Genomic DNA, 23788 nt, shown 5'->3' with positions numbered 1-23788 from the left:
TATATATATATATATATATATATATATATATATGTATACCTTTTTCAGGAAGCTTACTATGAGTGTTCATTTGAGATGGTAAATTGATCTAATTTGATTCTTATATCGTTTGGTCTAATTTTATTCTCTATTAATTTAGGCCACACATGAATATCTTTCGTTACAAGATCAATGGAATCCTCTTAATGAAACTATGGTGAGTGTCTTGGAAAGTAAGTACTTGGTAGGTATCTGTGATTAAAATAGAATAGGATAGATCCGAACGCAATCATAAGTTTTTTTATTTTGACTCAGGAAGTGATGAGTTCATGTAAGACTTCGTAAATTTGACCCTTCAAATTTTGAAATGACAAAATCCTTTTGCACTCGAATGACCACCACCATAATTTTATTTATTTATTTATTTATTTATTTATGTTGCATATTGTATAAGGAGGAGGAAAGATAGTTTTGGGTGATTTTGAACTTTGATGGTCTTTTTAATAAGGTAGTAGGGGATGCCGTCATTTTAATTCATGCTTGCAAGATTGGATTGTAGTACACATACATTTCTTGCTACAGTATCGTAGTATGTAGTACACCCCACTTGCTAAATTGACAAGCTTAATGTTGGAAAGCGAGAGATTGAGTTCATATCAGGCAAGCTACTACTCTAGAGAGAGAGAGAGAGAGAGAGAGTGGGAGTGTGTGCGTGTGTGTGAGAGAGAGAGGCTGAGAAGAAGAGTACGTTGCTTCAAAGAAATTGCAAACACATTGCACCCTAAGCCCACTATAGCACCTATGCGGCTAAGCCACAAAAAGCATGGGGGCACACTGTCTACTCAGAAAGACTTATGTGTCCCAATCTTGCTTCGGGTGGAACTAATTCCGTCAAATTTCCACAATTACCCCCATAAAAGACGAGAACAGTGTCGAGTATATTGTTTTGTTCAACTTTCTGAAAATAATTTTTTATTTTTTCATAATGAAAAAATAAAAAACATTACAAAAATCTGTATCGTTGTCTCAATTAAAAATTTTTATATAGCAGTGTTATTAAGAAATTGAATCAAACAAGCGTATAAAGTCCCCGATGGTTGAATTTAAAACCTTTGAAATGTGTTAAGAGATACTAGTTAAAATGCTATAAGTAACCCAAAAAAAAAAGGCATATTTTTTATGTTTATTTGAGAATTAAGTAGGATTAATTGCATATTTCTAGGTTTTTTTTGCCCATGTCAATTAATTATAACCGAATGACTTTTCCGGGGCTTTTCTAGTTCTCCCAACAATCCTTTTGAAAAAATAATAATGAACATTTGAGCAATATTTCAATAAATAAATAGTTTTTTTAATTCTATTTTTCCCCTATTCTTTCTTACTTTTGTGATGTGTTTAAATCCATCCATATATTTAGTAAATCTTTCAACAGAAATAGACCCTTACAAGTTTAATGTAACGTGTGAAAGGTGAGTAATAATTAATAAACATGCCTTGAATGCTTTGAATTGGCATTTCATGTCAAAAACAAGAAGCAAAATTGAATAATTTTTGTCTTGATTGACAAGGAATGATGGACATTACAATCCATTGAATCAAACTGATTCTTAACAAATTTACAGTATGGTGGTCAGTCCTAAAAAGTAAAAAGGAGAAAATGGATGTCAAGTTAATTTAAAAATAATAATAATGAATTGAGACTCATTAATATCCTTAATTGGTAAATTATATTTCTGGGGTTCAAGAATGGGGAAGTCTAGCAGCCTTTGTTCTTTATGCTTTTTTAAGCCATGGCAACGTACATTGAGGATCCCAGAGGCTTTAATTTAAAAGAAATATAAATTTTATCCACCAAATGCCATACGAAAAAAGCAAATGTAACAAATTCTATTCGGGAGCTTGTTAATGAACTAGAATATTAAGACGAATAAGTGGACTGACTAGAAGAGAGAGGTCAAATAACTGTAAAATCTATTGACGAGGAAATTTGAGAGAGTGAACTTCGATTTGGTAGTTCGGACATATACTGATGCGAAAATTTGAGAGAGTGAACTTCGATTTCGGTAATTCAAACATATACTGTGGAGACCTAGTGACGTGCCGACCAAAGGATGAAGACTAATTGTAATAGAAGGTAAGAGACTAAAAATAGCGTGGGATGAAGTTGTTAAAAATAACTTTAGAAAGTTTAAATATAGTAGGTGAAAAAATTAGAGAGAGAATTCATGTGACCAACCCCATTCATATAACATTAAACCAAGAATGATGATGGTGGTCTCGAATTTCTTAGAGCACTCCATAATCCACCATCTCACATGCTCCTCCCAACAATTACCAAGAAAATTCTCGAGAGACGTTCCCCAAGAGGTCAGTTCAAATGAAATTACACACAATTTAAACAATTGAAATTACCATTTCACCAAGAAGTTGTTACAAAGCAACTGATTCAAATCAATGTTCTGTACAAGAGTTATACTGACTACCATGCTCACATTCATTGACAACAACTGATAAAGATGAAAGCCTTGTTTATTATGAGCAGATAAAAAATCGTATCCATTACATGATTCATCAGGTTTGTTAGTTACAAAACAATATGAGCAGATAAAAAATCGTATCCATTACATGATTCACTAAATTAAGTGAACCAGACATCAAAACTACTAAATTGAAATGCAGATAGTCACCTCTGCATTAATTGGTCTTAAAGGGTTTGATATATCTCCGGTGCTCTTTCTTGGAACGTACGTCTAATGCCTCTGAATTCCTGACATGCCAGCATAAAAAAGTTTAAGAGAATTTTTCAACTGATGCCTCCGTTGACTGCTAAAAATATACAAAGTACTACAATAAAATTTCTTACCATGTTCACCCCTTGCTGTTTCCTTTTCCATTCGTCGTCAAAAGTTTTCCATCATCCAAGTGATTCGCTTAAAATGCAATGGCTGCAACCATTTAAATCAAGTTAATGTCTGGTCACTTGAGCTACTAAATTGAACCCATCATGAAATCGGTTCAAATATTTTCACAACGCAAGAAAATAGCAGACATGATTTGACATAAGTAAGAGAGCACTCCAATACAATGTGAACTTGAACCACTTGCACCATTATTGACAGAAGTAAAAGAACACGGAACATTATTGACTTTGCAAATGATGGGCACAGGACCATCTTCAGGGAATCAATAGCAATAAAATAAAGAAGGTTATACTGCGGATGTTCATGGAACAGAAAGAAATTGTGATACTCCAGAATTTTCAAATGCGGGTTGGTCAAATCCACGCTCGAATACTCAAAGATATTAAAAACAAAATCTGTAATAAACAAACACAGAGTATAAAAAAAATAAAGAAGAATAAATAAAATGCTGACAAGAAACTAAAATGATAATTTAATAATAAATCCCAAAATATATTTTCATTAATTAATAAACTCTTCTGATACAACTGATCCTCCAAAATACAATTCGGGAATCCATACTGTGTGGACCTCTAGAAAATCCAAACTAAACAAATGACAGTAATAACTGTCTAAATCAGGAAATTGAATCATAAAGAAACTCCTATGTAGCATCGGAAAAAGAAAGTAGACTGATCCCCACTCAGCACGAATAACCTCTACTCTTGACGAACACCTGAAAAATAATGGTGGGTCAGGCCCATAAATAAGTTCTACTTTACTACAGTCCAAGTAGAGATCCGATAAACGCATACATCCTAATCAATCCAACAGTAACTAGTAGTCCGTATATATATATATATATATATATATATATATATATATATACACACACACACACACACACACTAAAGGAATCTCATTAAATTACAGGGTTGTCTCAACCTGAATAGTAGGCAATATACAAAACGCACATACAGTGGGCATGAGTACCTAGACCTACCAGTGCACAACTACACTATATCTAGCTACACATCCCTGGCGATATACGCGCCCTAACCATTGATCATGAGACTCAAGCTCATATCGTGGCACCATACTTATATATATATAATCTAGTAATCATCCTATCCAGTATAAATTAATCATCCATAAGTCATTCAACTTGTTCAACTGACCTGACTTGAATATAAGTAGGACTTAACATTTTAGTTAATTCATTCCCTTATATAATAAATTAATAATCCATAAGTTATTCAACTTGTTCAGCTGACCTGACTTGAACATAAGTAGGACTTAACATTTTAGTTAATCCATTCCCTTATATAAAATAAGTAGGACTTAACTGATAAGTTAATCCGTCCCTAGAATGCCACTGTCCCATACCGGTGCATTAAACCACACAATCCAACAATTGATGTAACGATTAAGGAAATACATCAAACAATCCAGAAACAACTGTGATAATATGACATCAAGTTACCATAAAATAGGAATGACTTATTATTTATTTACGTTTCCTATATCATATGTCCTACACAAACTGAATCTTATACATTATGATATTTTATTATACCGTCAAATAAACATTCTCCATATCCAATTCATCATACACATTTAACCTTAATTGCTAAAACATTTTAAAAGATTAAATCCATTCGTTTGTTTAAAACATTCAAATAGCAAATATCATTATGATTGAGTTTATTTAAATTTATTTAAACCCAAACCTAGTTCCTATTTAATGTTTAGGAATCCTAGGCATGTTTCTATATTCCATCATCCCACGAATATGAAAAATACATAATTTAAACATGTAAAAATTCACACTGGAAATTAAATCAAAATCAAGCATTTATCAATTCATAACACAAAAACAGATATGAACCAAATTCATAAAACCTATGTTCTAATCCAATTAAACATGCATAATTATTTAATTTTATGTGTTTAATAAATTCTGAAATTTCCTAAGCATGTACAGAAACACGAATCAAAGGGAAAGACACTACAACAGAAGTGGGTTTTTACGATAGAGTATTTACGAGGATCTCTTATTTTGCCTCGTAGAAGCTACTTTTTACGAGGCTTATAAGATGCTACTTGTAATTGTGACCTTTTAGGTCACACTTTCACTAGTGTTAATTAGAATCCTCGTAAAAAAATGTTTTTACAGGAGGTTAAAGATCCCTTTTATTGTTTACATATATTATTAACAAGGGAATTTTCCCACTTTAACGGGAGAAAAATTTCTTTGTCTATAATAAAACTTTTAAGGCACACTTTTTGTCCCGTGAATAAGCAAAAATATTCATCTCCCAAAATTTCCCACTCCCGCGCCACTCACACTCAACTGGAGCCACTTAAAATATATATATATATAACTAAAAATAAATTCACTCTTTCTTATTTCCGGATGAAACCTCTCTCTCTCTCTCTCTCTCTCTCTCTCTCTCTCATGCCCAGGAAACCACCGCTCAAATTTGTGAAATTGGCTTCGCTCAAACATTCCAACCTACTTGATCTATATATATATATATATATATACACAATTGGAATCTTAATTATGTATAAGATATCATATATGCACACACATCCGTGCGTGTGCATTTCTTTTTTGTTGATCCAATATATATATGTGTGTGTATAGTGTATACACCAACTTTTGACATAATGGAATTGATCTAGGGTTGGGTTTGCGATAATTAAAGTGGAAACTCAAATTGTGTAGTTCATGGAGAATACCCATGGCCAACCTGCACGTTTGGGGGTTCTTTTTAGGGTTTTGTTTAACAACAATTTGTGACCCTCATCATTTTAAAAATCTTAATTTATTTTCATTGTATATGTTAGTAGAAATTCTTAGATATACTATATGCATTTTATATTTAACTCGAATGTATCAGTATTAAAGTGACTAAACTGAATAGTGTATACTTAAATATGAATTATTGCACGACATATTTTTTTTTCCAATATAATTATAATGACACTAGATCTATTGAAATGATACACATTAATTAAAAGATTGGATGATTGATTGTGAGTGGAAAATTATTATAAAAGATTATGGCTTTTCATGCTCATAGTTGGCCTAATTCTTAATTGGTCACACGAGGAAGTACATTAATAAAATTTTGATCGATTAACATTAAAAATAGAAAATAATAAATGCATTTTACTTTTTATAATTTTTATTTTTACTTTTTAAAATAAATGTATATTTTTATTCTTTCAAAATTAAATTTTAAATGCTCCTTGTACTTCTTCCTCAAAAATTGAATAAAAGACGATAATATCATTTCCAGTTCTTATTATTAAAGCTCGTAGGAAGAGCTTAGTTAACATTACAACATTTTGTTTGGATGTAAAATATTTTTTTTATTTTTTTGATTCTTCATTGCTATAAAATATTTATGAAGAAAAAAATTATCAAAATTTAACAAAAATAACTTACATATCGACTTTTGACAAGTTTTTTTACACGTTTTATCCGATAAACTCAACCTCAACATCGACCTAGACTTTTATCAAATACCAAAAAATACAAATAAAAAAATTATTTTACCAACAAACGGAGCCTTAAATGAAACTTTAAAATTAAGTTTGTCAAGACAACTAAAAAAATCAATGTTCAAAGCACTCCATTTGCAATCTTATATTTTTCCAAGTCCGGCATATAATTTTTCTAGTAAACATCTAATGATTTATTTAAATAAGAATAAAGAACAAAAATATAAAATCACGCTGCATAAAAAATTGGGCCAAAACCATAATTGTAGTTTAGTATATGCATATAAATCCCTAACATGCAAAGTGATGATGAATAAAAATAATAATAATTATTATAATTATTAGAATAATATTCTACTCATTAAAAAGTTGAATGTGAAAGTATAAGTCCAGACTAAAGCTATGGAAAATATTATTTTATTATAATACTTGTGCAATTAATATTGACAATTTGGCATGAATTTCAAGTAACTCTTTACATCCTGTTATTTGATAGTCATACCAATAATCCACCAACTCCAATTTAGCTTTATAATAAAATTATCACCTTACATTGTTGAGGTTGAATTTTTTTTTTTTTTAGGCCCGACAATGGTTAATATTTAACTGGGGGTGGAGAAATTGAACCTAAGATTAATAAGGTGAGGCCGCTTTAAGTTGTCATTTTATCAATCGGACAACATCGCTACCCCTTGTAGAGGTTTTATTATTATTATTTTATCATTGGCAAGAGACTCACACACCGATTTTGTTCTTTTGAAGACTTGAACCATCACCATTCACTTCAAGAGGTAAAGAATATATCACCGGACCACAAGCCTTGGTACCCCTCTAGAGGTTGAATCTACTTGTGATCATTTACGAGTATTTTCATTTGCTTCAGCTTACAATTTACTATGACATAAAAATATATATATGACTTCCCCAATAGTCTGTATCTCTCTCACACACATACTTCAATGATATATTGGGCGAGTCAAGTACATTATGTCATTGTTAATTTGTTATGTTCACTCGATAAAAATACAACTTATCAGCTTGTTGGTATTTTTTATAAGCGGGTGGAACTTATAGGCATTTCCCAAGGGCTATGATTCGAAAGTAACAACAGACTCGGTGAGATAAAAAAAAAATATAAAATATAAAATAATAAAAAACATGTGATAAAGAATATATTTTGTGTTTTAGTGAAGAAAAAAAATGGTGATGTATTATTACTAATGCTATTGGAAAATTAAATAAAAGATTAATAATTGAAGTTGAATTGGGAGATCTTAGAAAATATTAGAGAGGTATTTTATTATGATTTTTTTACAATTAAATTTCTTACCTCGTGGATTTTAAATACCTTGTCATTGGAAGTCCACATATATCAAGACAAGTTCTATTTTTCTCCCTAATTTTCTTTCTTAAGTGTTTGAATTGGACATGTCTCTCCATTAGCCTTTTGGGATATACCAAAATTCTGAGAAAGTATTCAGATTTTGGGAGGAAAATGACAGAAATTTCCTCTCCTTCATCTACCCTCTAATCAATCACAATAGGTTAGTTCATGTGGATTATATGGAACCTACAAGACTACGTAATTTTACGGAATGTATAAGTCTATGAGTTTGTACGTACCTGCTAGTTCAACTGGTAAGGTCTTTGAAAGTACTCTTTCTAGATTTTAGATTCAAATTCACCCAAAAAAAAAAAATATAAACAAACATAAGCTAAGATTTCATTTGTATATATTTTTTTTTCCCTCCATATTTCATTTGTAATATTTTTTTCCTAAATTATTTCATTTGTAATTTCATGAAACTTGTAACCTGTTATTAATAAACAATTGAATATTATGATAGTTCGTTGGAAGCTATTATGATTTATGGCACAATTCGCAAGTACAAAGACATATTCTGTTTAATAGGATTATTGGCAAGTATAAAGACATTGCGCAAAAAATACCCTTTTCTCATAATTATTGCATAGTATTCTTTTCGGTCTTTTTACAAAATTATTTATTTTTATATATTTTATAAAATAGTTTAATAAGGATAATTTAATTAACTTAAGGTTTAAATATGTAATAGGAATCTAATTGCACCAAATTAAAATTTGAGGGGTGTTTTTTTTTTTTTTTCGCACGTGTGAAATATGATATGCATTGTGAGTATATTTTAAAGATATTTTATGCACTTGACACTTCATTTTTCCCTGTCCTATTACATGTTGACGATCCATACCATTTTGCTTATATATTATAGAAATATGAAACTTTTACATGATATATAAATGTATGACAAGGAGCAAGTATTGGCACAATAGTGGCCCGCATGTTGAACGAAGAAAACAAAATGGAAATCAACCTTGGTCGAAGTGACCCAAGTAGGGATGGGCAAGGGTTTGGGTCGGCGGAACCCCAACCCATCCCCATTTAGCCGAGCTCCTCCGTTTATACGGGATTGGGCGAGTAACTTTTATAATTATATTACATTACGAATCCATTTATAATTATATTACATTACGAATCTGATAAAAAGAAACAGATTTTCAAGCTTGATAATAATTACTATTTTTTTTTATAATAATTACTATTTTTTTTTTATTTAATGTTATCCTAAAAATATCATGATAATATATAAAAATTCTCAAATAAGTATAATACAAAAGGAAATCTAGCGATTGAAATATGATAACCCAATGTTTGCTTTACTATATACCTGATATTTTAAAATATAAAATAAATTATAAGGGCAAAATTATAATTTATTTATATAAACAAGTCGGGATGGAAAACTTTTTTCCATTCCGTCCCAGTCCCAAAATCATTTAACGTACAAATATATACTATTCAAAGGTAGGTTCAACCGAGAAGAGATTGATCTCATATATGCTATTCTTTCTACTTTTGCTTTCCAGCACCACAATCTAATAAGAAACTACAGAACTAGAGAACTCATTCAGGTACCTTCTAGTGTGCGACTCTTAATGTGCTTGTTCAACTGCCAAACCAAAACATTGAAAAAAATCAACAATAATGATTTAAAGACCGAATTCGGTAATTATCGAATTCAATTTATGTGAGTAATGTGATTGGTCCTATTAGATGATGTCAACATGACATCATGTGATAGGACCAACCACCCTTCTCACATAATCACTACTCAAAATAAATTATACTAAAGGATTCAATAAAATTTTCATGCACCATTTTTCTGTCATCTGAGAAACAACCCCTTGATCAAATCTAGTTTTCAAAACTATCAAGGTGGACAGTAATACTCAAAAATTTATCTTCCAAAAGTAACTGAAACAATGATCTCTTCAGCCCAACATACAATACCAACTCAGTAAAGATGCAAAAAACATACTCAAATGAGACATTCTGAACCACAAATGGTCCATACAACCTTAGCTGTCTCAAGGTTATCGGTTCAAAAATAGATATTCACAAAATAACTGAACCTAAAAAAAAAAAAAAAAATTGGTTTTAATGCGATACTCACTTTTGTTTACAAACAAAAGCCATAACACGAGCAGAGGACCTAGATGAGCAAGAAATTCATATGCACCATTTTGCTGCCATCAGAGAAAACTGAAAATTCTTTATAGCAAGCATCGACTTGTGTCCTTAGCAGTGAACCAGCCCAGTCCCACACGAGGGAGTGACTGAGTGGAAGCAAGGAAGAATCGTAGAAGTAACCAGAATATCAAGAAATAATATACCATCACGATTGATCACTGTTGCTCGTCGCCGGGCAGCTCCTCACCAAGGCCACCTTGTGCAAGTCTGTAATACAGAATGCCCATCGTACCCATGCATGCCCTGCATGTAAATTATGGAACACTTGCATTAGTGAATTTAGGCATGTTTTATGAACGGAAAAAAGTGAGAAAATAACAACTTCAAATCTTGTGTTTTTTCTCTGTCTAGGTTAAGACTGGAACGATAATGATGCTCATAGTTTTTTCCAGAATGGCAATAATGATAATGCTAATAATTGTTTGTTTGTCGGTCTCTCTAAATGGGCCAGAAGTGAGACCTTGATAGGAGGCTTATAAGCAACACTCCTGCATCAACAGAAGAGAACCTATATTAATTACCCGAGAGGTGGTTGGTGCTAACAGTTGCCCCACGTTTTATCAGAACAAATATCCACATTTCAACTAGTGCAAAAGAAAGAATTCCGAGCAAGATCAAATCACTGCAATCATCTGATAGAGAGAATTCTACCATACAAGGCTTACAACACGTTTGATAGTGTACGCCAAATGAACACCAGTATGGTATCGCACCTTGACTGACACCCAAAAGCAAATCTCTCGAGTCCAACCACTGAATCGCTTGATTCTGTAACATAACTTTCATCTGTATTCTTTATACATTCCCTTCTCCAGCAACAACCATTTATGGTGCACCTTGCCTGAAATCACATGATTGCAGTCATCTGACAGAATTCTACCCCACAAATAAATTTGGCCAGGTGCGGCATATGAACACAAGCATGGGAAATACGCCATGCCTGCACACCCTAAAACAAAATCCCTATTAGATCAATTGGTTCATTGATTCAATCACTGAATATTCATCTGTACTTTGCAAATTCCTTTTGTTATTAATTCTCTTATGTGGGGAAAAATATGGGAACAACGCAATAGGAACCAGTTAAGAGATCCGCAAACATTACATGATTGCTATGAAGAGAAGGATTTTCCTTGGATCCATCCTTGAGGATCTCTGATGCCGCAAACGACCTTCTGGGACATCATCTGCATTTGATGCATCTTTTCTTGGCGGTGCAGTCACTGGAAGGACTGGTAATGCACTCGACGATACAGGTAGCAATGCCCTAAGCAACTTATTGCGGAAAGAACCTGCAATTGAGAGCCTCATTAATTTGAAAATAGAGAATTCTTTTATGGTATCTCATGAAATGACAACATAACATGCATTAAATAAAACAAAATGAAAAGGCAAACAGAATGAACTCAAAAACATCTTCATAAGTTTGAGAAATGCCTTAATTCCAACAGTTTGGTACGAAGATACTGAAAACCATGAAATATTCAACCAGAAGTAAATAAAAGTATAGCATGAGGAAGATTAAACAAATTTGACAAGTATCAGGGATAGAAGGATTCATTTCTAGCACCAACTATAATGCAAAGTTTGTCATCAAGAAGGTCATATAACAATAAGATTGCAATTCATATATAAAGAGGAGAAGCAACTATTCACCCCTTCGCGTGTACTCTTTCCGATTTCCATCTTCATCATCTGTGTAATATGAAATTTCAGAGTTTTGCCTATCAACTTGGAAAGCAGTCTTTCGCGTTGTAGCACCAGCCTGCATATTGTTGCAATTTTTTTATGAAGAGGATATATAAGACACCAAACTAGAAACTAGAAAATACACATCAGACAAATGTGCATAAACAAACATGCTAAATCAGTATATACACGTCGTAAGGAAAAGAAATGACCAATACATCCCAATTTAAATGCAATGATTAACAAGGGAATCTTCTTACACCAGAAGGACTTGCATTTTTCACGAAACTGGACTCATGATTAGACAGGGATGGACTTGCCGAGTTAGGACCATCTATCTCCACAATATCTGTGAATGAAGAATTAGTAGGCCCTGTTCCAGCTGCAGCCGAGTAACCTTCAGAATCTTTAGCAACTGAAGATGACAAGCTTGCATTATACTCTCTCCCTCCAGTTGCAGATGCATGCATCAGTGGATCTGATGCAAAAGCAGGAGGAGGACCACGGGATTCTGTAGCTAGCAATGAAACTGGATGGTTCCCAAATAAGTTCTTCTCCAGACTACAACAGAAACATGGAAACACGGTATACAATGTCACAGGGATATTAATTATCAAGACCATTGACTCTAGCTTTCATGTATAATGCATAAACACAATGCCAGGCTTCCCTTCACCTAGTTCAATTGCAGCACTTGAATCAACCTATATGTGGAGTGGGTTGGAATAGCCAAAAGCTTGCTTGGCCTGGTTCATTTACTTTGTCTCTCTGTTGCATTATAATCTGCACCACATATAGGACCCTATAGGTTGGACAAAATAACTTTGGCTACAAACATGCCCAAAATGTTTTCTTTGTATACGCTTCTATCAGAGTACCAACTTTAGATTATGTCTCCTCATATCTAAATTCCTCGCATAATGAATTCTCATATATTTACTGACGGAATCACTTGAACAGATGAAAGTACTTCCAAAGTCACCTCATCTATACCATTGCTAAAGAGGCAAATAAGAAAATGTAAAAGGATCCTTCTCCTTCGTGTTTTTATTCATCCATCAAAGACGATGGAAAAAATCACCGCAGTATAAGGACCGCAACTTTCAAAAATAAGACCAATAACAGAGACGATTTGTTATACCTTATTTATTATATGTGGTGAAACTTGTGCGGTTTGATGGAAAAAGATTTCTAAGGGGAAAAAAACAAAGATGTCAAATAGTGTCATAGAGTAACAAATCCATTCCAGCAAGTTTAGAGCAAACTATCAGAATTACCAGCATAATTGCCTCCTTCAGCTTCGAATGAAGACGGGATCCTGAATCTTTGACAATTTTTGGAGGCCATATCTGCAACAACAAAGCACCATTTAAAACAAACCACCCAATGCAATAAACACAGCCAAAACAACTTCTAAATCAACACCATATTCCCATGAGTACTTATTATAATGCATATCCCAAAGGATTCTGATTTTCCTAGTAAATGTCAAAAAGAATTGAGGTCACTAAAACCAAGCACAATTTAAGATGACTTCCTCAGTTCTCTACTATTAATTCATTGATTGCAATAAGTGGTTTGAATTCATCCATTAAGTTAATAAAGGATAATGAGGCCTATGCCATGCATACTGAAGCTTTCCAGGGTTAAGCCTTTTGAATGTCAGGATCAAGTTATATTACACCTTGTTCCGTATGTCTATCAATAAGCTAGACCAAATGTAAACCATCCCAAACAGAACAAAAGTACTCACGCTAGCAAAAGTTGTTTGTTGGATTGAGAAGTTCAATGTCATTTTGGTTCTTGGAATGTGAACCAGTTCATGACTAGGATCAGGCTCAATACCAGGAAAACCATTCCAAGCTAAGTTCCACCTCTAAGTTGCAGGACTCAATATTGTCTTTATATTCCATAGTGAGTTAGCAATCTCTTTATATTCCACAATGCTAAAACCATCTTAATTGATTATAGCAAAAGTCAAGCTATCATAAAAAACTCCAAGTTGTTTCACAAGCGAAAAAGTTAACCTTTTTTTTTAACATAGGTGGTTTGAGAGTGGGAGGGGAGAAAACAATTGTTTCCTTCAGATCTATCTTAAGAAAACAATAAAAATCCTAATATTAACTAGTTTCCTGCCTCATTTTTTGACAAGAAAAAATAACCATTTCCTCATTTTTAATGAGTAGAAAACTAGACATTTTTACTCAGCTACTTACGCACAGAACTTATCGTAGGCTCCTACTCCTGCTATTCTCTTGTTTCATCATTCAAAGTTCCTACAATTAAAGCTCTTGGACCACAATCTTTAATCAAAATAACTCAGTAACTCTACAACACGAAGTCCAAAAGCATAATGTTCTAGGAAGTGAGTAAGTACACAAGACTATACCTGTTGGTCCTTTCTACCAATCCCTAGAACTCCAAATAACAGGTATAAAATAATCCGTACATCTATAAACAAGCCTTGCACAAAAATAACGCTTCAAGTTAAACCTTAACTAATAACTGATCACATCTTCTCTGTATCCGTCATTAGCAAATTGTACTCCAGTAACGTAAAGCAGTTTAGTGCATGTTTACGTTTTTCTGAGTTTTTTCTTTTTCTTTAAAGCCCCGTTCACCACAATCACTAATCAAATTGAGAAATCATCATTTGCTAATAGTAATTTGTGAAAAACAAGATGTGTTTATGTATACTTTAATTCAACATCTAAAACACTGATGAGAATTGAGAACTACAACATCCTGAAAGGTGTTAACCAAAAGAACCCAATTATAGATGTGAGACTGTTTATAACTTCTGGAAATAAATCTTACCGAAGTGGAACAGTCAGGACACAAATATCCAGCTGGCGCAGTGTGTGGCGGAAAACTTTTAATATGTGAGACTAAGCAATTTGTATGTATAATATCTAAAATGAGCAAAAAAATGAAACGTAAGTTTTGCAGTGTGACTTCAACAGGATTTCATTTCTAAAAAACATAAAATTAATAATAATAATAATAATAAAATTGCATTTAAAAAACTTAAATATATATCACAGAATCACATACGCAAGCAACCCAATCGAGTAGTTTGAGAATCAGACTCCTCTTCTAGCACAGCACGACACTGGCAGCATTTAGGAGGCCAATCATACTCTCCATCTATAACCCATTCTGAGTAAGTACGAACCTACGAAATTTGACAACATAAGTAAGCATAACCCAAATAGATCAAAATCCTATCTGGCCAACAAGATATCATTTAATAAAGTTAAACTTCAAATGCAGCATATGCATGTGCACAAGATACAGATATCTTATCAAGAAAATAATACAGATAATCCTATGTAAAGTTAAAATAGCCATACACAACTAACCAGTACTGATGCCTTTCTAGGGAATCCTACCAAATAAGTAAGAGAAACTTGAAGTAGAAACGGACCCAACAAAGCAAACACCAAAAAGAGAACAAAAAAAGGAAAATGTAACAGTTAATAATCAATGCCAAAAGGAAATCACTAACAAAAAGATATGATGCCTTCAAGGCTCTGTCAAATTTCATTCCTGAAAACTGTTTTTCAGTTTTCATAAACAGAAAATCAGAAAAGACTATACACCAGTTGTAATAACTAATTTGAAAAAATTTCGTGAAAAGTGGGCAACTGGGTCCATAAAAATAAAAAAATTAAAAAAACAACTTAAAACTGAACTTCTTTTCAAACTGTTTAGCATTTCCATTTTAAGAAATCTGGAAATAAAGCAAAATACCAATCACTTTCGAAAAATCTAAACCAAATACACCATTGTTGAGATACTTACACGGTGTGCGAGTTCACAAAATGAGAATACATAGGAACCAAATCAAACCATTAGAAATAGTTACAACAGACAAATGACATAAACATCGCCATAGTTGCATTTGAATGACATCAATCTCAGAACTCTAACGTAACTGTGAACAGGTTAGGAAACCTAAATTCTCAAAACAACCCATTTATGAAAATTCACTCCATGCTTCCATGGTCTTGATAATATGAGTAAGCAGCAACTGCATCATTTGCACATGCTGCTAAGTAAATAGAGAGAACACAAGCACAAACTCTGGCAGGAGCACACTAACACTCTCAAAAACACATGAACATAGTTTATGAAGATTTCTCTTTCGCAAAGCTAGAAATATCGTCTTGTGCAATGCATGTGCTCCTTGTCCCTAAATGATCTCTCTCACACTTTCATTTTGGCAAGTTACCTTCAAATTCGGGAATATTGGATCATGTGGCAAAACTAAAAATTTCACCTTAACAATATTTATTGAGAAGCTGAGGGGCAACACAAGCACAAACTGTGGCATGAGCATGCGCGCACACACAAAAACACATTAAAATCATCACTAAATTTTTTTATCTAGTATGCTAAATATATTGTCTTGCAATATGCATGTCTTCCTTGCCCCTGTTTGATTTCTCTACTCACTTCCAAATTTCTCAAACTTTCAGTTCATTGAGTTCAAAAAGTTCGCTTCAAAGTGGCGGATAATGGGGTATATTTTTTATAAAAAAATTAATATTTTACTAGCAGGTCGTTGCTTGATCCAATGGCAAAGCTCGAGCTGGTGAGTGTGAGGATGCAGATTCAAGTAGTGATTCATGAAGCAGCCACTTTGTGAACGTTCAGTTTGCTTCCCATCTTCCCATTTCAACATTCTATCTAGGGCCCTAGACAGGACTGGTTCACTGATGATGTATGTCTTCTTAATATTTCTTTCTCCCAGTAAGTGCCTTTTTGTAACATTTCACCTTATGTATTTTATTGAGATGATGTTTCATATATTATGGGAGCAAAAAGGAATAACCTAATAAGAGAGAAAAGTTAAATCTTTTCCTACCAATAACAAAACCCTCAATTGCATCCACAATTAATAAGAGACAAACCTTAATTCTTTTCTTACCCACGACAAAACCCTCAATAACATCCACAATTTCAACTGCAGAGTAAAACCTACTAAGAAAGAACATAAACAACCACAATTAGAGGAATATGGGTTCCCCCTGAAAGCATCTAGAAGCCCTGAACCAACCTCTATGCTCACCATAAACAATAGCACAAAATTCACAAAAAAACAAGCATATCCTAATCCAAGATCACCAATTCTCTGTTAATCAAGGAATTGCAGAAACACAGGCATCAGAATGATTTCCCTACAGTTGATCCAGACCTGTTCACTGCTGTTCATGAAGGTGGGGTGGACAATTCTAAGGAATGGAAGTCTTGTTTTGACAAGGCAGAGGAGGCCGGGGGAGGTGATGAGGGAGAGAGTAGGGATGACGAAGGTAGGCCCCTTGACATGATTTTGTGGGAGGAGGAGTGTCACTCTAATTTGGGGATTGTTGACCCCCCGGCAGTTGTGCGTCCGGAGGTTCCGGATTGTAATGTTGATAGACAAGAGTATGGCGAATTAGGTAAGAAGTGGGTTTTGGAAAATATCGTGGTCACCAGCGATTTGTTGGGGGTCTCTTGTAATGATAATCAGGATCAGGCCTTAGCAATTCTTCAGGCCACGGTGGAGGGGAAGGAAGGGGAGATGATCCAGTTTTCTAGGAGGAGGAATAGAAAGAAGAAGGTTCATTCTCCTTGGAGAGGGGAGAGGGAGTTGAGAAACCTTTGTTCTGATGTGAATTATGATAGGACGCTCGTGGGGGAGGTGGAAGGAGGGCGTGTTAAGGAGGGGGGGAGGAGTTTGGGGGAGGTGGGGGATTCTGTTTTTCCATAAAGCTACGAATCTTATCTTGGAATGTTCATAGTCTCAATGACCTGGGCAAGAGGAAGGTGGTGAAGATGGCTGTGAGAAAATGGGGGGTCCATTTGGTGTGTCTTCAGGAATTGAAGATCGAATCTATGACTGACCGTGTGGTTAAGAGTCTTTAGGGAAATAGGTTTGTGGAGTGGGATACCTTGAATTCAGTTGGGACTTCTGGAGGAATTCTTCTCATGTGGGATAGGAGATGGATGGCAAAGGTGGATGTTTGCAGGGGGCACTTTTCTTTGTCTTGTATTTTCAAGATGGAGGAGGACGACTTCTCTTGGGTCTTTTCTTGTGTGTATGGGCCGATGAATGACTGCGATAGGCCAGTTTTGTGGGAGGAGCTTAGTGGGGTGAAGGGGAGGTGGACTTTTCCTTGGTGCGTGGCAGGAGATTTTAATGTGGTGAGATCCCCGTCGGAGAGATCTACTGGGGGTGCATGGACCCAGGCTATGGTTCTTTTTTCGGAGTTTATTGATGGTCATCAGCTTATTGATCTTCCATTGGAGGGTGCTTCTTTTACTTGGTCCAGTAGGAGGGAGACGCCTACCTTTTCCCATCTAGATAGATTTTTGCTCTTTGGAAAGTGGGAGGAGAAATTTCCGGATGCTGCTCAAGCCGCTCTGACTAGAGTCATGTCGGATCATATTCCTTTGGTTTTGGACTGTGGAGGGTTGTGTTCACGTCGTACCCTGTTCAAATTTGAGAATATGTGGCTTAGGGCAGTGGACTTTTAAGGGTTGGTGAGGTCTTGGTGGGAGGAGGATATGGTTGTTGGAACTTCGAGTTTCATTTTCGCAGGGACGTTTCGCCTTTTAAAAGATAAGCTCAAAACATGGAATAAGGAGGTCTTTGGTAATCTGGAATGGAGGAAGAATCGAGCCCTCGCTGACATTGCAGAGTTAGACAGATTGGAAGCAGTGAGTGGTCTTGTTGAGTCTCAACGTAACAGGAGAGCAACTTGTCAGGCTGAATGTGGCGATATTGCAATTTTTGAGGAAATCTCGTGGCGACAAAAATCTCGGGCCTTGTGGCTTAAGGAAGGTGACCGTAATACTAAGTTCTTTCATCGTACCGCTAATGCTCATAGGAGGGGCAATCATATTGGGCGGATGTGTGTGGACGGAACAATGTTGAGCTCTGAGGAGGAAGTGCGTACGGGGATTGTTCCATTCTATCAGAGGTTGTACACTGAGCCTCTTCATTGGAGGCCACGTCTCGATGGTCTTCATTTTGACTATATCTCAGTGGAGGATAAAGAAGGGCTTGAGAGACCCTTTACGGTGGAGGAGGTTCTTTTGGTGCTGAGGAGTTGTATTGGTGACAAAGCCCCAGGTCTAGATGGTTTCATGATGAGGTTCCTTCTGGAGAGTTGGGGGGTGGTTCGTCAAGAGGTTATAGGCGCTTTTCATGAGTTCCATTCTAATGGGAGGTTTGAAAAGTCATTGAATACTTCTTTTATTGCTCTCATCCCAAAGAAGGGAGGGGCAACTGACGTTAAGGACTTTAGACCCATTAGTCTAATTGGGTGTATGTATAAGCTGATCGCTAAAGTCCTTGTGCTTCGTTTGAGGGGGGTTTTGGATAGCGTCATTTCTGATTCTCAGAATGCGTTTGTTGGGGGTAGACAAATTCTGGATTCCGCCCTTATTGCCAGTGAATGTGTGGATTTCAGGCTCAGTAGCGGGATTCCGGGTGTTTTGTGCAAACTGGACATCGAGAAAGCTTATGATCATGTTTGCTGGAATTTTATGTTTTATCTGTTAAAGAGGATGGGTTTCGGAGAGAAATGGAGGCGATGGATTGTTACTTGTGTCTTGTCTGTCAGATTCTCGGTGTTGGTCAATGGGTCCTCATCCGGGTTTTTTGGCAGCTCCCGTGGTTTGAGGCAAAGGGACCCTCTCTTTTCTTTCCCGTTCATTATTGTCATGGAGGCTCTTAGTAGGTTGATGAGGAGAGCTGTGGACTTGGGGTTTATTCAGGGCTTCAAGATTGGTTCTGACGCAGCTCATCTGTTGGAAATTTCTCATTTGCTTTTTGCGAATGACACTCTGGTTTTCTGTGAGGCTGAGGAGTCCCAGTTGAGATACTTACGTTGTGTCCTTGTTTGTTTTCAGGCAGTCTCTGGGTTGAAAGTCAACGTGGGAAAGAGTGTTATTGTCCCTGTGGGGGATATTTAGGAGGTGGAGTCTCTTACAGCTGTTTTAGGGTGTAGGACGTGCTCCTTCCCTATTTCTTATTTAGGCTTGCCTTTGGGTGTCTCAACAAGAAGGGTGGGAAGCTGGGACCCGGTGATTGAGCGTTTCGAGAGAAGGCTGGCAGGGTGGAAAAAGCAATACCTTTCGAAGGGGGGAAAAGTTACTCTGGTGAAGAGTACTTTATCTAGTCTCCCAACTTATTTCTTGTCGCTCTTCCAGATCCCCTCTACTGTTGTTGGAAGACTTGAGATACTCCAACAGAATTTCTTGTGGGGCGGTAGAGGTAAGGAGTTTAAGTATCATCTTGTTCGATGGGAACAGGTTTGCAGGCCCTTTAGGTTGGGAGGCCAAAGGATTAGGAGATTAGCCCCTTTCAACAGGGCCCTCCTAGGCAAATGGCTTTGGAGGTTCGGCAGTGAACGATATAGGCTACGGAGGAAGGTTGTTTCTTGTCAGTTTGGAGAGGAGAGGGGGGGATGGTCCGCTAGACCGGTTAGGTCGCCTGTCGGTGTGGGGTTTTGGAAATCCATTAGGAGAGGTTGGGATGATTTCTCAAAGCATATTAGATTCAAAGTCCGGGAAGGTTTTTCATTTTTTTTTTTTTTAAATTAAAACAACAAATCACCGATCATTAAAATCATCAAGTCAACACACGATTCAAAACTCTTTCAGAGAATTTTTAAAAGTATCTTAGGGAACAAATTTTTGACTCCACAGATTTTTCAAATAATTTCAAATCGTAGAAAGTAATCACAACTTGAAATCAAACTTGCAAATTTTAATGAAAAATTTAGAAATTAATCTAGCAAGTTCATGTGTGTGTGTAAAATCCAATCTAATCCATTTTCAATCGAATTTCAACAAATCATTGTCTAAACTTTATTGATCGAAAAGTATCAAGCTAAAATTGTTTTGAGCAATTTTTCTAAGCAAGGTGGCTTTCACTCTAAGAGCAGTCAGCAATTCCCCAATTCAACTTGTCTCCACCTTTCTTTTTACTCAATTAGCTCCTCTTCAAAGTCTAATGGGAGCTTTCGATCAAATCTCAATAGGTAGCATTTTTCTTAACAAAGAAGTCAACAATTTTTTCTTTTCTTTTCAAGCTGAATTTTTCTTTTTAAGCTCCTATTTTTTTTTTTTTTTTTTTTTTTTTTTTTTTTTTTTTTTTTTCAGACAATAACCTTTATACCTTTTGTGATCTATTACCATAGTCAATAGATCAAAAGATTTTCAACCAAATTTTTCAGAGATGGACTAGTGCACAAAAGTCTATGAACTTAAGAGATTCAAATCTAAAAATCCCTTAATCAATGCAAATCATCTTTCATTGTATAGATTACAAACTAAGAATCTATTTTCATCAAATTATTATGTGCCTCAATTTGCATTCAAAGAAAGATCATAAATTCCTCGAAAGAATTTTCACATGTATATCATGAAGAATGTGATCAGAAACTCAACACTTAAACCAAACCCTAACAAGTGATCTAATGGCAACAACATATACACTAAAGCCCTAGCCATGATCACTAGAAATCCTAGGCCTCAGTTTGAAGGTGAAGTCCTTTTGGAAACTACTTCCATGGACTCAACAGGCACATAATTGATCAAATTAGACTTTTTGATCCACACAGTTTTCACTATCACTTCCTGAAATTCTCTTTCATTCTTTACCTCTTTCTTAGGCAAATTTTCAGCTTTAGAAAACTTAGGTGACACAAAATTCTTTTTTTTCCTAGAACGCACCTTTTTCTTAGCATGAGAATCATGAGAATGAATTTTTGACAAATCTTTCTTTTTCCTATGTAAACATGAATGATTTTTATGTCCATTCTTACCACAAAAGGCGCAATGCAACAGTTTAGGCACATAAGACACATCAGAATGCAATGCATCAGGCAAACATGGTTTAGGCATACAAACATCAGTAGGTTTAACAAAAATTCTTTTACCTTGATTACTAGATGAACCTTTTTCAAAACCTAACCCAGTTTTATCATTCACATTACCCACGTTGATCAATTTATTCAAAGTGTCTTGACTTAAAGTAAACCCTTTCAGTTTATATTGTGCAGTTTGTAATAGAATTACTTCAATGAGTTAGCACTACTTACCTTATCCTCAATAATGACGATTTTATCATTAAGCTCAGTGATGATAGAATTGTTTTCAGAAGCTTTCCTTTTCCCTCCATCAATTTGTTTTCTTAGATCTTCATTCTCTCATTTTGCTTGGATAAGCTCCTTTGCTAACTTCTTGACTACCTATTTGACTTCAATGGTTTCTTCGACCATCTTCTTCAATCTTTCATCGTCCTTTTCATCCTCTTGCACCTGTTCATCATGAACTTCATTGTCTTCATTATCTGAAATATCAGAGTCATCTAAGTAACGATATGAGGACCTTTTTCAAGAAAAGCGACATAAGAAAAATCATTAAAATCATCATGAGGAGAATTATTATCACTTAAAGCAGAATTTTTAGAAATAGAAACTTTCATTGCTTTTCCTTTATTCCTATCCATGAGTCCAAAGGAGCATAAGGAGTTGAATCAACAAGTTATGGAGTTATTGAACAAGGGATTTATTCACGAGAGCATGAGCCCATCTGCTGTCCCAGCCCTTCTCACGCCAAAGAAACACGATTCTTGGCGTATGTGCATGGATAGTCGAGCTATCAACAAAATAACCGTTAAGTACCGGTTTCCGATTCCTCGTCTTGATGATATGCTGGATATGCTTGCAGGTTCTTCAATCTTCTCAAAAATTGACTTGAAGAGTGGCTATCATCAAATCCGGATTAGGCCGGGTGATGAATGGAAAATGGTTTTAAAACGAAGGATGGATTATACGAGTGGTTAGTAATGCCATTCGGATTATCCAATGCACCCAGCACTTTCAGGCGTGTGATGACCACTTCTTGGCAGGTGCGTAGTTGTTTATTTTGATGATATTTTGGTGTACAGTCGCCACATTGATGAGTACCTACAACACCTTTGTTCAGTTTTTGATATATTAAGGAGATAACACTTATACGCTAACCTGAAGAAGTGCAGTTTTGCAGCAAACAGATTGGTAGTTTTGGGTTATGTGGTCTCTTCTGCAGGTATTATGGTAGATGATGAAAGATAAAAGCCATTCTTGAGTGGCCCACACCTGCCACAGTGCATGATGTGAGGAGTTTCCATGGTTTGGCGACATTTTATAGGCGTTTTATTCGCAATTTCAGTACTATTGCTGCCCCACTTACTGATTGCATTGGGAAAAAATCCTTACAATGGACCCAAGAGGTGGAGAAGAGTTTTCAAGCACTCAAGCAGAAACTAACACAAGCACCAGTTCTTGCTTTGCTGAATTTTGAAGAGGTATTTGAGGTAGATTCTGATGCTTCAGGCGTTGGCATTGGTGCTGTCCTTAGCCAACAAGGAATACCTATTGCATATTTTAGCGAGAAGCTTACTGTTGGAAAGCTCAGGTTTTCAACTTATGACCTAGAGTGTTATGCCATTGTCCAAGCTTTGCGACATTGGTGGCATTACCTTTCTTACAAGGAATTCATCTTGCATTTGGATCATGAAGCTCTTAAGTACATCAATAGTCAACCCAATTTGAGTTCAAGGCATACTAGATGGGTGAGTTATTTGCAGCAATTTACTTTTACTTTGAAGCATTAGGCTGTACAATCAATCGTGTAGCGGATGCCTCAAGTAGAAGAGCATCTCTGCTTGTGGTTATGCGTACACAAGTTGTGGGATTTGATTCTTTTCGAGATTTGTACGTAGAAGACCCTTACTTTGCGCCTATATTGGAAGAAGCCAAATCTGGGCAGCGATCGGAGTATTTCTTGCAAGAGGGATTTCTCTTCAAAGGCTTAAAATTATGCATTCCAGAATGTTCCTTGCGCGAAAAGATCATAATAGAGCAGCACAACTTGGGACATTTTGGAAGAGATAAGACCCTAGAGCTTATTGGAATTGAGTACTATTGGCCTAACTTGAGAAAGGATGTTGCAAGGCATTTGGAACGTTGTCGTGTGTGTCAAAGAGCCAAAGGGGTTGCAATTAATGCAGTCCTTTACATGCCTTAACCAGTACCCAGTGTTGTTAAAGGCGCGCCTAGGCTCAAGGCACAAGTCTAGCGCCTATTGTCATCCCATG

At 35.5% G+C, this 23788-nt stretch overlaps 1 protein-coding gene across 1 annotated transcript; it reads right to left on the bottom strand.

Annotated features, from left to right (window-relative positions):
- Positions 1–9575: 9575 nt before the first annotated feature.
- LOC132301356 (uncharacterized) lies at positions 9576–22015 on the bottom strand. The gene is made up of 10 exons (XM_059798614.1): positions 21966–22015; positions 21747–21855; positions 14704–14824; positions 14467–14561; positions 12927–12998; positions 12409–12413; positions 11910–12210; positions 11617–11725; positions 11066–11252; positions 9576–10203 (listed from the first exon to the last, which is right to left on the bottom strand). The coding sequence occupies exons 1-10, from the start codon at positions 22013–22015 to the stop codon at positions 10116–10118; spliced, it is 1137 nt and encodes a 378-aa protein (XP_059654597.1). The 3' UTR covers positions 9576–10115.
- Positions 22016–23788: the final 1773 nt, after the last annotated feature.

The sequence above is a fragment of the Cornus florida genome, unplaced genomic scaffold (assembly GCF_030987335.1).
Source record: "Cornus florida cultivar Cherokee Brave unplaced genomic scaffold, ASM3098733v1 CherokeeBrave_3.0.0_Hap2_Chr03, whole genome shotgun sequence".
In the NCBI taxonomy this organism is placed as follows: Eukaryota; Viridiplantae; Streptophyta; class Magnoliopsida; order Cornales; family Cornaceae; genus Cornus; species Cornus florida.
This window is presented reverse-complemented; position numbering and strand designations above follow the sequence as displayed.